At 43.0% G+C, this 14,663-nt stretch overlaps 1 protein-coding gene across 1 annotated transcript in view; it reads left to right on the top strand.

Moving 5' to 3' along the window:
• The window catches only part of LOC147420395 (phosphate transporter PHO1-like), a 47,250-nt gene extending 34,900 nt beyond the window's left edge, over nt 1–12,350 (top strand). The window contains exons 12-14 of the mRNA XM_086504521.1: nt 10,981–11,262; nt 11,422–11,558; nt 12,260–12,350. Of these exons, the coding sequence (XP_086360647.1) occupies nt 10,981–11,262; nt 11,422–11,558; nt 12,260–12,350 (510 nt within the window). The remainder of the gene's footprint in view (nt 1–10,980; nt 11,263–11,421; nt 11,559–12,259) is intronic.
• The last annotated feature ends 2,313 nt before the right edge of the window (nt 12,351–14,663 follow it).

Below are 14,663 nucleotides of genomic sequence, written 5' to 3'. Positions count from 1 at the left end.
ACAACAAAATCCAAGCTAAAGGTGAAGTCTTGTACCTGTAGAGGCACCTTGTCCACTATACCCAATGGGTATACTGTCCTCTGGTCAGCCAACGTAACTGTGAAGGGAGCATGTCGAGTAGGTTATAGACCTAAAGCCAACATAGTGAACTCGGGCATCAAGTTGATGCTAGATCCACCATCCACTATCATTCCTGAGAATTGCCGCCCCAAGACGGACACGGTGAGACGAGGACTTCTATAATCAGTGAGGGGAGCAGCGGGATGGGATATCATATAGGACTCTAATGGTTGCACTGGGAGGTGCCTGCCACTAGGACCTGCACTTGGGTAAAGTGACTGAATACTGCAAGGGTGTCACTTCTAAAACTCACATCTAGTCGCAACATGTCATAGAGCGACACTTGTTGGAAATGGTTCTTGAAGATTGTCTCTGTTGTAAGCTTTTCTTTTTCAAGATGTGGTTCTTTCGGTACCTTGATCTGCTGGAGTTCGGCTACTGCTTCCAAGAAAGCTTCATCAATATCTGTGAGCGGAGATGAGGAGCCTTGCTTTGCACTAGGGGACGGATTTTCGACAGCTGGAAGCAAGGGATCCACTAGTGGAATAGTGAGTGTAATAGTGAAACTTTTTGGGAATATTGAGACCGAGAGCTATTCTCTGGGCCCGAGTGAGGACACTTGCGGGCTCCTCTACCAATTGCAGCTTGTTTTGAGGGGAAACCACATGGGCAGAAGGTGGCGGCTGAGGGATGGTGCTAACTGCTATCAGATTGATCTTAGGAAAGGTAAATTCATTTTGGCTTTGACTCGGGTTCGAAAACATAGATGCACGAAGTTTGAGACAATCCTTACTGTAGTGATCCTTACCTTCAAGGAAATGACAACAGAGAGGGGACCCTTCTGGCAGAGGGCATTTGCTTTGGTAATGTCCATAGCAATTGTACGGATTCCCATAATTATCGCTAGGCTGCTTTTGGGAAGCTTGATGCTTTTAGAGTTTGCTTTTCATGTAACTACTTGTGAGAGGCCAAGGGCTCATTCTCTGGCATACTTCTACGTGAAGGTGCAGAGGATGGAGTATCGGCAATGTACTGAGTGTTCAAGAAATATAAAGAAATACCGAAAAGGGGCGCCAGGGTTTGGGGACAGTGCTCTCTTGGGGTGGAACTCCTCCATTTCCCGTCTTGTGTGTCGTGCATGGCTTTCAATTCAGTTGTTATTTGAAGTGCTTAAGTTGTTCAGTCTATTCTTTTCTATTGGCACGTGGTGCCCGTTCCCGTGACAGTGGTATCAGAGCTTCAGGCGTGTGCTTTTTAAAAGCATACGGGTCCTACCAAAGTGCAGACGGAGCAAGATGGCGCTTCCAAGATTTCCAAGAAATTTTATCGAAGAATCTCCGTGTCCCGGCCTCGGACTTATTAGCCACTCCCACCCTTACTCCATCGCGCATCGGGCGCGCTCTCGTCTTCATTGCTCTGTCTTACAGGGCATAAGCCATAAAGATCACTTGCAAGAGAAGGATCCAATATTTTTTTTTGAGGCACCGTTTTTCTCACAAGCAGTGTCATGAAGTTGTGGATGTCTATAGCTACCAAGTTGCACACTCCAAGGACTTGCCAAGCTTTCATTTTTTGCTCAAAGTTACATTCATTCAGACACCTTTCTTCGGAGTGCAGATTCTGGCAGAGTGGCATATCCTCAAACGCTTGCCACGGAAACCCTAGCAGATTAGAACTTGAAAATTTCTCGACATCTCTCAGTAGGTGTCTCTTCTCGAGCTGATAACCTTGGAGGCCCGGTGTGATTGCTATATCTTGGGGCTACCATCACCCCCGTAGGAACGCTGTCTATCGAGACCTATTTCGACTATTCAAGAGCTTATGGACCATGCTACGGTCGCAGCTATAACCTTATGGAAGAAATCTAACACTAATTTTGGTGCAAGTTTCAAGACGAAACTTGGAAGCCATGTCGACTTTCGAGCTCAACTGATGTTGAAAATGCTTTTTTCAGTTTGATTTAGCAGTTTTCTCAATTCTGTTTGAGAACTTGTTTGGTGATCCTGTTTGGAATTCGTTTAAAATGGATGATACCTGTTTAAAACCTGTCTTGATGCCGATTTGAACTGTTTGACTCTGGTTTTAATATTGGTTTCAATGCTTGGTGATTTATTCTCGGGTGGAGTAGTCAGAGATGTTGTTTTGGTATTGTCTGAACGTCCGAATAACGCAGACAAGATGTCTTGGGAGTGTTTCGTTGTATGCTGAAAAACCTCCGAACGACGGAGACGGGATGTTTGGGGAGCGTTTGGTTGTATGCTTGAACCTCCAAGCAACGCAAGATGCGGTCTGGGGAGCGTTTGGTTGTACCCATCCTCTGAACTCACGGCCCGGACCTTTTTGGGTTATTGGGGAAAGTAAGGAGGTAGTCGTTGAGTAGCTTCATAGCGCAGACCGTCTGCCTCGAGGGAGTGCTCAACGGCAATGTTGGTTGTGTCGTGTAACATACATATGTGAGAATTTGTGTCGCATTGTGATGTGCCAACCATTGAATATTCCTAATTAGATGAGATTGCATGGGTATGTAATTTTAGTGCATCAAGAAACTTATTGGAGATTAGCACAATCCGGGTGTGATGACTAATTTTACTACGCCGGAAAATTAAGAGCTTCGATTTGGAATGAGACTATGATATTTTTCTGGGAAGCCAACGACCCAAGGTATCAAGAGCTCCAATTTGGAAAGAAAAAACTGATTGTCCCTCTGATTGTCGCTCGGAATGTCTCTTGGAATGATCCTCTGAAATTCTTGAGCTAACTTGAGTTGTTTTGCAAATTTGCAATAATCGCGGACGATTACTTTCTTTCAAGAATGTCACAAACTGTTGACGTGTCAAGCCATTGAAGAACGAAGTCAACATGCAGATCCCGATCGAGGGGTCTAAACCCTAAGAGGAAGCAGCAGAAGTAAAAGCGGTACAAGAAGTTTTACCAACTTGCAAAGTCTTGCCGAGTGGCCTAATTTTAAAGACGAGTTCCCATCAGCTTACAGGACCCCGTCCGATGGGGCCCAGGGGACCTAAACCCAAAAAATAAAGCGGGACCAACACACACACACACTGTTTTTTTTTTTGTAATGTCAGATTGAATTACAAGTGGGAAACCTCAAATCGAGGAAAACCCATAGAAAGTATTACAAGATGTAACTCAGAAACAATCAAAGTAGAGCTAGTAATGACTAATAGGGAGCTCATCCAAGTCATAGGCAACTTGAAGAGACTGTCTAAGAGATATCTTGAAGAAAGAAACATATTCCACTTGAATCTGCACTATCCATATTACCCATATTACCCAGAATCTAGCCCAGCCGAAAAAGTATGCATACAGCCGAAGCAAAGGCGGAAGCACTCCAAAGATCCAAAAAAATTTACCAAATTGTGATCTAGGGGAAACGCGAGCAAAGAGCTGAAGAGATGCTATCCACAAACTATCGCGTATGAGAACAGGACCACAGAAGATGTGATATATTCTCAATGCCTGCACCACAGCGAACGTATCTTGAAGAGGCCAATCTTCTAGAGCGCAGTAATTTGTGAGTGGGGAGAACCCCAACAATACATCTCCACATAAGCAATCGCCCCTTGAGAGGTAGCTTAGCATGCCACACTTTCATAACTTTATTCCGCCACCAAGTAACACTCTTATTCATATTCCTACCTTGTTACAGTGTTCTTGGACTCAGGAGGACGACTGCAAATGATAGTACACTTTCTTTGCCGATTTCGAACCAAGTGAAGAACCAGCATAGAGCCAATCACAAATTCTCATAGAGCCAATAAAAAATTCGATTGTCTTCAACTAGTGGCGGGATGGGAGATACAGAATCGACCAACTCCTTAATAATGTCCCACATGCGTTTGTAGTGTAACCCAAGTCCAAAGGTATGAGTAGCCTATCTGAACAAGAGCACCCGTCCTTCAGCGTCTATGATGTCTGCTATCCTGTCAATACCTTTGTGGGAGAGAAAGTAGGCCTATCTAGGAGAGCGTTGAATAAGAGTCTGAGCAAAAACTCTACTCCAATGCAAACTCTCCAGTCGAAGTGAATTTCCACAGACCTCATCTCTACCATTCCACAACAATTCTGTCGTGACCACCTTCTAATCTGCCACTAGACTGGAAGCAAAGGGACATCCCGGAATTGTAGCTTCAACTTTACCGAAAACCACATCCCAATACGATGGCTGCCAATGGCCGAAGGCTGGTGTAGAAACCCGCATGAGAGCACAAAAACGCAAGCATCTGCGTCCAAGGCTGTTTTTGCTCAACAAACACCAACAACAAAGTAGCCTTTCTTGCTGTAACATGAGAACACAAATGAAGGACATTCAAGCCACCACAACGTTTTGGAGTACAGAGCTTATCCATCGCAAGCAATCGCAAGACTTTTTTGTGAGAGGAAGTGGACCAAAAGCGCTCCAGAATCCGAGACATGAAATCCCGAAGACGACGGGGTGGCCAATGCAACAGTGGTAGGAAAAATTGCATGTATGCCACCAAAATAGATTGCACTATTCTGAGCCTTACATGGAGCGGCTAGATAGACAATTTCCAATACTGCAATTTAGATCTCAATTTATTCTCAACCCATTGCAACAATTTCGCATTGTTAACCGACCAAGCCAACGGATAACCAAGATGTCTCATAATTTGTTCAGGCTTCACTATCTCACCTGGCCATAACAGAGCATGCCAATCCATTTGATGCAACGGCAACAATTTAGATTTTTGGAAATTCACTTGTAGTCCTGCAGCCAACCCATAAATATGCAGAGCTTCCATTATACAACGAACATCCTCAGGATGATTTCTAGGCCAGAACCTGGAGTCATCCACATACGCTTGTGCCACAAAATGATCATGAGCTGGTAGTTGCAGTCCATGTAGTCGACCAAATCCTGTTAAGGAGTCCAAATACAACAGCAGAGGATGTGTAGCAATAGCATACAACATAGCACTCAAAGGGCATCCTTGCCTGGCCAATCAAGAAAGATCCCATACCGAGTCAGCTCACCGTCAAGAATTCCGGCAGATTGACTGTTTTTGTAAAGAAAATAGACTACCTGGCGCATCCTGGGCCTAAAGCCCAAAGCCTTCATGATCTGAGCAATGAAGTCCCAGTGGACAGTGTCAAATGCTTTCTATATATCAATCTGCATCATAAGCACATCTTGCCCATTATATTTTTCATACTCAATCCCAATAAGAACATTGGAAATATTATCCATAATTTGCCTACGAGGAGTAAATCCATACTGAGCCGGATGTATGCTGGAAAACAAATGGTCAGCAGCACGAGTAGTTATCATTTTCGACAACAACTGTAAACGATCGTCATAAGCGTTATTGGTCGCCAATGTGAAAAGTATTCACACAATGCTTGCTTAGGCAACAATCTCACCGGTCCTTCTTTCCACAATTGCGGCAAAGATTGCGCAGTCCATGCATGGTTTATCATGAAAAGGAAAGGCTGCTTAAGGGATTCCCAAAAGCAAAAAAAAATTCCATCGTGAACCTGTCCCATCCAGGCGATTTCCAGCGGCCAAGGTGCAACAAACTGTCGTGCAATTCATCCTCAGTAAAACTTGCCTCAAGGGTTTCTACATCATTCATTGACAATATAGGATGTACATACGACAACAGCAACTGTCTGGCTTGCAAAATCTCATTCGAGGAGGCTTCAAGCTTGGCAAAAACACGTTGAAAATGATCCACCATTGAATCCGCCAATTGACCTTTCTTGGTCGTCCATTGCCCAGTTTCATCTCCAACCCTTTTGATAGAGGCAGAAGTCCTCGAATGATGCAAATGCTTAAAGAATTGTTTAGATGAACAACCTTTATCCATAAAAGCGTATTGTCTAGATCTGATTTTCCATTTTTCAAGTTTTCTCTTATCATTACATATCAAGGAGGTTTTAGCTATGCATAATTCCTCTTGTTTTGAGCCAGTAAGCCTTCTAGTATCTGCAAGGGCTTCCCAAGGCTTGACATATCGCCTTATCTTCCTGCACTTTATTTCTCAACTGGTACATGTACCAGGAACCATAATACTTTATGACTGCCTGGATACTCATGACAAAGAGATAACAGGCCACATCCACATCAATAAACATCTGAGAGACAAGCGGAGGAATTACTAATTTACTACTTCAATCAAAGTTCTAAATGTTGTATGTGAAAGATACGCATTATTAATATGCAACAACCGCTTGCGAAGGAGCGAGGAGTCTATATCTACTGCCTCAAAATAGACCTAGAGCCAAAGAGGAAAATGATCAGATAAGGTGAAAGAATGATCAATTCTCATATCACAGGCAAACGTATCATATTGCGGAGTGCCTAGTACATACCAACGATCCAAATGTGCTCTATATCCAGAGTGAGCATTATGAGTAAATGTATAACCCCGCTCTGAAGAGAGCGTGTTGGCCCATAGATCTAGGACACCCGTATTACTGACCATGGCATCCCAAGAAGAGCATTCAGAGCTCAACATATGCGAATGACCCGTTGTGTTGTTCGTGTTTGCGGGTGCATTATTAAAATCACCTCCCAAAAAGCATGCGAATGCCAGGGGTATTTGACCAACTCTTGCCAAAGACGACTTCGTTGTGCTGAGGCAGTATAAGCATAAATACTAGCAAATTCTTGAATATTTCCTTGGTCAAGACATTGAACTACCATCCAACGCCCTGCCGGATCATTATGTGCTAAAACTGGCTGTAGTTCATGACGCACCATCATCAAAACACCCGAGAAAGAACTAGTACGAGCATGAGCAATCCAAACTCCCGGATAATATGAAGATTGACCTACAAAATCATGTTGATTATGCTCATGTAACACCACTAAATCTGCTTTATTTGTATGTACATAATGCCAAATTAACTTCCACTTTTCGTGGCTGCACAAACCGTGCACATTATACGTATAGCATCTAAGAGGAGAATGCATCTGTACAGTATTTACAAGAGAAGCATGAGGCACAATCATCAAGTGGTATTGCCCATGGGCACATCCACCTCCATACTAACAGTCAATGAAGCGGACTCCATATGCGTTCCTTGGTGAGGATTCCGATGCAGAGGCAACGACCCAGATGTCGGTCCAAGAAGAGCATCTTTATATGAGTGTACCACTTTGTCCCACGCTTCAACGAGTGACTTATGATCATGTGATGTAGATGTGGAAGATCCACCACTTCTCACATCCAAAGCAGGCACATAATTTCTTGAAACAAGCGAAACACGGGGCTTAACTGGCTCCTTTGGAGTTTGCCAACCATCAGTAGAATCTGTCATTTTAGCTTTACCCTTGGTATCTGTCTTTGTAGTAGGATGCACATTAGGCATGCTTTTATTTTAATTTTTCCCTTGTTTGGCTTGCATGCTTCCATTAGCATCCCCCATCTTTGGTCTCACAAATGAAGAGGAAGGAGAAGCAACATGGGTTCCAGATGTCGGAACAGCGGAAGGCGGTAGTTTCAGCAAAGATTCCTGGCATTCAAACTGCATACGGCCAAATTTTCCACAATTGAAACATGCACCTGCAAATTTTTCCTATTTGAGTTTAAACGGCCTTTTGCCTACCATCGGATCACCAGAGTCGACCGTTATTCCTGACGGCATCAACGTATCCGTATCCCACAACACATAAAATCTATTGGAGTTAGTATCCAAATTTGGGGGGGCATATCACTTTTCCCAACCGAGCAGCTAGGAGAGGCAAAAAATGCTTCCAAGTTCGTGGAAATCCAACTATTTCCACCCAAACTGAGCACCTATGTCGAATCAAGCTCCGATAGTCTTTAGTAAGTGCCCAAGGCAATACATGTGTCATTTCATATTGAAAAACAAGGGCGACATTTCCAATAATTGCGAGCGAGCTTCCATGTTTGCCAGTAACACCTCATAAAAGCCACGGGCACCAAAATACACTCCTCAGACAACTTGTCTTTTCAACAGGAAATCAACCCATTGGCCTACATCCTGTGCCGAGGGCATCTTGCCAGGGAAGAACAAAATGACCGCATTCAATGCATATTGTGCTACCGGATCCATAAGCTGCTGAACTGGAATACCACTTCGGTAGCTGGCTGCTGACCTTCCCAAGCATTCGGAGCATCAGCAAAATCCTTCGACAAACACTCTTTGATGATATTTGTAGCATCCATCGTGGAAAGATCCACCTGTTTCCTACGCTTATATACAGCTTCTTTTGCCATATCTAACCAACACTTCACTTTCTAGAGCACACTCTGGACTAACACCCACTCAATATATTTATATACTTTTTATAATTTAAAAAAAAGGCTTTCTTAGCAAGGACTCTGCTGAACACACCGAAAAAAAGAACCTCCTGCTAAAGTAAACACACACACACCCACTCTCACTCACACGAGAATCTGACAGAAGGGTCGCGTGTAGGCGAAAATCATCTTCGACCACCGGCGAGCTTAAAAGGCCTGCGCAATGTAGGAGTTGCGCACGGCAGGGTCGTGCGACAAACGAATGGTAGAAGGATTCACTACACCCGAAACCAACCGTCATTGCTTCACACACCCACACATGCACACACACAGAGGAAGGAGGCGATATCCACTGCACAACTTTGTACAAAATCCCTGCAAGACACTTTGTACTTCAAACACCTTCAGGTCCGCATACATGTAGGGCTACCCAACAGGCTTCGGCAGCAAGATGTGTCAAGGCGGAATAGTTTGGTGCGGACGCTGTCACACAAACTAAGCAGTCGCATGCAGACCTGTCACATAACTGCTGAAGCACGCAGGAGCAGAGTTAGGCTAGGCAGGGGCTCGCATAGATGCTGGAGCACGCAGGAAGGAATGCGCAGGCCAGCAGAGGGCTCGCGACACAGATGACGGGTGCCTCAAACGTTCGCTCTCTCTCGCTCCGAGCTCCCTCATGCCACAATACACACACACACACACACACACACACACACACACACACACACACAAAGCGTAGGATATGATGACGTGGCAGTTGTATAGACGCCCGCGATTTGCACTGGCGGTACCACACGACAGCCTGTACGGATTTTTGTGTTTTGGGCTGCTACATGCTGACGTGGCAGTTGTATGTATTCCCATGATAAGCGCTAGGCTTCTTTTGGAAGTCCTGATGCTTTTAGAGTTTGATTTTCGTGTAACTGCCTTTTAAAGGCCAAGGGCTCATTCTTTGGCATGCTTGTGCATGAAGGTGCAAAGGATGGAGTACCGGCAATAAACTGAGTTCAAGCAATATAAAGAAATACAGAAAGGGGTGCCAGGGTTTGGTGCTCTCTTGGGGTGGAACTCCGCCACTCTCCGTCTCGTTTGCCGTGCATCTCTTTCAGTTCAATTGTTATTTGAAGTGCCTAAAATTGTTCAGTTTTTCTTTTCTATTGGCACGTGGCGCTCGTTCCCGTGACAGTGAATCCGAGACCAATTGTAGCTAGTCCGGTGCCAATGACACTCTATGTTGAATCTGATGTAGTGCGTGCTTGACAAGAGGGGAGCCGCTCCACTCCTTTGTCACAAATTTCCTATAATGCGATAGAGTCTACGAATTTGTCTTTGACATTTGGGGGCTATTGATAGACTGACAGTACACTACCAAGTGACTTTGACTTTCTATGTCTAGATTTTCTGTGTCTGCTTTCAAGAACATAAAAGAGACATCAGTTGGTGCGTTGCCTACAAGTTATTGTCCCAAAGTAAGGAAAGTCCCTGAATCTCATTATGCATTGCCAAATGAGTAGCAAGCAATGACAAAATGTAATGAGAGGGTAACCTTGCCTCACTGGAGTGAGTGATATGAGGGTCAGAGACACCACCATTGAACATGGCACGAGAGGTAGATCCAGAATATTGGTATAGAATGCATCAATTTTTCAATGAAAGACGAACTAAGGTAATCAAAGGCTTTCTTCAAATCTAACAGTACGTCCTGTTGATAGGCGGCTTTACTATGATGCATGCATAATTAATGAGAAATTCGTGCAAAATATTGTATTAAGTTGGGTTCTCAAGTAATATTTGATTGTTGGATCTATATTTCCATGGTTTTGGTTTGAAGCCTACCAATTGAAGGGCATATGCAATTTCAGCGGCTGGGTCTGCCACGGTGCACGTTGCATAAAGAAAAGAAACTCCGCTCTCTTGGGACTTCTATGTACATACATAAAGGAAGGTGGAAATGCTCTGAATTCCTCGAAGTGTTGATCCCAATAGACTTATATTGATTGATTTTGTGAGCTGAATGTTTGAAACATTGCATCACTAATTATCCTAGTGCATTGACATGTAATGAGTCTAATGCAAAATGTTTACCCAAATAAGGTGCTGGCACACATAACAAGAAAAGTGAAGGGTAAGATGGTGCGGACGTACCAGTGAAGTTCGGGAATTATCCGTCTTTGGATGCCAAGTGGTTAGAGGAGGGAGGGAGGCCTGGCATATCATGGTCAAATGTTTGTTATTTACCATGAGGCCCTTGGTTTGGAGCCTACCATTCCAAGGGCACAAACAGTTTCAAAGGTTGAGTCTGATGGAAGGTCTGTCGAATAAAGGGGGAGCGATTCCACTTTCTGCTTGGCAGATTAACCGGATTGTGTATAGTCTTTCTCTTTAACATGCAATAGTACAGCCAGGGGTGCCTATTTAGGGGCGAGCATCTCTCAAAGGGGAACTCACCCCTCTTGCATCTTGTGCAAGTGTTCTTGCAATTGTTCTCAATTGTGTTGTGATGTAGAGCCTGTTCTATTCATCACTGCTTGTTTATAGTAGCAATGCGTTTTATTGAGATATAGTCATTCTGTCATTCATAAACTTGGTAAATGTATTCCTTAACAAAGACTTAAAGCATGCAAATAAGCCAAGATGCATGAACTTATTTTGATTGATTTGCACCTGCAAGCAATGTATCAGGAGGTGGATTGACGAACGCGATGCAGAACATCTAAAAAATGGGGCCAAATATTTCTCTGCACTAGTTGCTGCTGGCATTGCTTTGACATACCATTACCATAAAACAACAACATGGTTGGCAATTTTTATTGTGGTCTCAACCTTGGTAGCAGGGTACCAGTTGTATTGGGATCTTTACAAGGATTGGGGACTTTTGCGCTCTGATTCAAACAACTATCTGCTGAGGGACCAGCTTATTCTTAAAAGAAAGAACTTGTACTATGCTTCAATGGTAAGCAAAATCTTATGACACAGAATGGGTACATGCATGCACACTCACAGACATTACCCCATTACCCCAGCTTCAGTTGGAACCTCTCAACTCTAGGCACTCTCAAAAGATAAAAAGGTGTTACATAGTGCTTTAAATTCACCGGGAATTATTTTGCAGGTCTTAAACACCATTCTCAGATTTGCATGGTTGCAATCAGTTACCCGGATTGAATTTTTCGGAATCAATCGGCAATTTACAGACTGGCTCTTTGCCTCTCTTGAAGTTATAAGGCGGGTGCATTGGAACTTCTACAGGTACTTTTTTTCTTCTTCTCTTTATTATACCATATCGAGATGCTTGCCAAGAGATGTTTCCTTACTGATGATCTAATGCAAGCCCGAAGGAGTTCCAGAAAAATGCAAATTGCTTGTTTCAAAAAAGAGGGGAGAAGTCCTAGAAGCCCTTAAGGCAACATGCTCCTCCTAAAAGCTTAATATTGTCATAGGTAAGAGTAACCCATATGCATCTCTCAGTTACTACCGATCATTATGGGGCAACTATGAACCTTCGGTGATAGTTAGTCATGCCAGCATCACCACAGACCATTTCAAGGCCGAAACATTTCAACCTCGAAACGAACAAAACATTTCAATATAATCTTAGAGCACAATATAGTCTTTGCATGCAGTGAAGCGTGGGGGACCCAAACATTCATAGATGGATTTGAAAGGCCCTAGCATGTGATACTATGGTAGCTTGTTGTTAGTGAAACGGCAAGATGAGCAAAAAAACGTTAAAACCTGCAGAAACGCAGTTCATGGTGGCTATTCTAGTGACCTAGTCACTTACCTTGTGGCAAAAAACTGCTTTGGCAGTCCCCATAATCTGACCGTAATGACTTCTTGATTGATTGATTGATGGAACATTCTCTGCACACAGTTGTCCATCTTTGTTTGTAGATAGCACCCAATTCTCATTGAGATGGTATAAAAGAAATCAATTGTGTGTGACACAGGCTGGAGAACGAGCATCTGAACAATGTGGGGCATTTCAGAGCAACCAAAGCAATTCCCTTACCATTTGTGAATGCAGACTATGACGAATAAAGCAGCAACACAAGATGTTCGAGCAACACAAGATCAAACAGGATTGAGCTTCATATGATGTGAATCATGATAGACAACAAGACTATTTGTATGACCCTTATTTAAGTAGCATGATAGCCTCTCGCTCTAGAGAGCCTATGACAAAGCTTGGCTTTTGACTATACATTGTGCCATATTCGTAAATCACCCATCTTTTGTCCTAGCAAGATTGTTAATTGGAGTTTTATTTGATTAGCTAGAAATGGGTTAAAACTTATGCTATATCATCTAGGTTGATGTCAAACAACACACAAGGAGCATCATGAGTGACTACAAGTATGTCCATGGAAGAATGAAAACTACATATATATATAGCAACTTGGAGCACATGGGAAGTGATGGCGAAAACCATTTTATCATCTTTGTTTATCGAGATTGTAATTTGTGAAATATGGACCAATTATAAAGGTGATATCCTAAATTTATGGTTTATTGGTTGCAAAATTGACGCACCTTTACGAGTTCAATGGTGTATAGAGATTGGTTTAGAAGGGCAAAAGAGTTGCAAGAGCTATCAAACCTTCTATATTTTTCCTCCATGACAGATGATTCTTCCCACTTAGAATTAAGAACAGATAGAGGTATGAAAATGAATGATGTCAAAGGATTGAATTAACTAGGTTTAAGCATAATGTCTTACTTGTGTGCAAAGATGATTCTTCCCACTTAGAACTACGAATAGATAGAGGTAGGAAAAGGAATGATGTCAAAGGAGTAAATTAACTAAGTTTATGCATATTGTCTTACTTGTGTTGTCATAATAATCAATTTATAATTCTCCTAAATGATTTTCTCATGTTAAACTGATCATTTAATATGGGGAAGTGCCAGGGGAGAAAAAGCTAGAGTATTGGTTAAGCTAGCAGACCGGCCACAATAGGGATCCAGAGGAGAAAAAATAGGGATCCAAAGGGGGGGCCTTGTGTAAAAGAGCCATGTGCAACAATGGGCTTAAAAGACCTTAAGGTTCAGCCCATTAAGACTTCCAAAATGCTAAGGTTCCAAAATTCAAAGGTTGTGTCCAAAGGTCAAACATTGGGGGAATTGGATGCTTTGTGTGTGTCCCAAAAGTCTTTGGCAATCCCTACATAGGAGGGGGCGAGCCTTGCAAGTAGGGGATGAGAGAGAAACTCACACACACACACACACACACACACACACACACACAAGATCCTTTTACACAAAGGGAATGAGGGACACATGTCAGCTCCCTAGCCCAGATGCCCACAAGGTGTACCCAATTCCTATTGGATGGCTTTGGAGGTGGACCAATGATAATTAGACTAGAGTAAATCTAGTTTCATTAATTTAAAAACACTTAATAAAAGAACCAATAAGAATTAAGCTCTTTAGAAGACTATTGGATAGTCTCCCAAAGGGATCAATGAACATTCAGCAGACCAATGACTTGCCTGATTCCTATTGGCTAGGAGACAAAGGGGTCCAATGAGAGTTTAGTTGAATTAAATAATTACCTAAAGCTCTCACAAAAGGGGAAAGGGGGACACATGTCAGAAGGCTATCACTTATGCTGCTTAATTACCATTGGCTAAGCGTGGGGAGGTCCAATAGGATGCCAGCAAGAACAAAAAGCAAGAGGGGTTGACCAAGAGAGAGAGAGAGAGAGGGGGTTGATTTTTGCAAGGCATTATCACACACACACACTCACACAATCTCATGTGTGAAGTAAAGAAGACTCTCTCTCCTTCTCAAGCTTTAATGGAAAGCTTATCACCTACTCCAAGCTTGTGAGAAGGAAGGCCTACACCAACAACTCTTGGCTTTGTGATGCAAATACAACCAAGATCCAGGCTTCAATGCATGCTCATCTCCTCTACCATGCTAATTACTAAGCTAACCTATGCTAATATGAGTGATTATGTGAGGAGATGTACATCTTTCTCGTAAGAATACTCCTTCCTCTCAATCTACTTTCATACCCGCTAGCTCTCACCATCTTCAAAGGTGTATGAGGTCTTGGGTCTGAGACCGTGAGGGAATTGATGTTGTGTTTGATAAGTGTTTTGCGTAGTGCATGAAGTTTCCATCTTCATTGCACTAGCTAGTATTGAAGGAACACAAGAAATTGTATTGTAAAATGTCTCTCTTGATGGGAGAAACCATAATAAAGCCTTTTGGAGGGAGGACTGGCTCCATGCAAATCCGGTCCTCAACTGTTGTCAATTGCTTAATTTCTCTCTTTTGAAGTATTGTTCATGCTATCTAACTAGGTGTTATGCTTTTTGTTGCTCTCTCCACCCAAGCACTCTTGTT

Source organism: Adiantum capillus-veneris, chromosome 28, assembly GCF_014529385.1.
Source record: "Adiantum capillus-veneris isolate H3 chromosome 28, ASM1452938v2, whole genome shotgun sequence".
In the NCBI taxonomy this organism is placed as follows: Eukaryota; Viridiplantae; Streptophyta; class Polypodiopsida; order Polypodiales; family Pteridaceae; genus Adiantum; species Adiantum capillus-veneris.
Note: the sequence above shows the minus strand (reverse complement) of the source record. Positions and strands in the feature narration are given on the sequence as shown.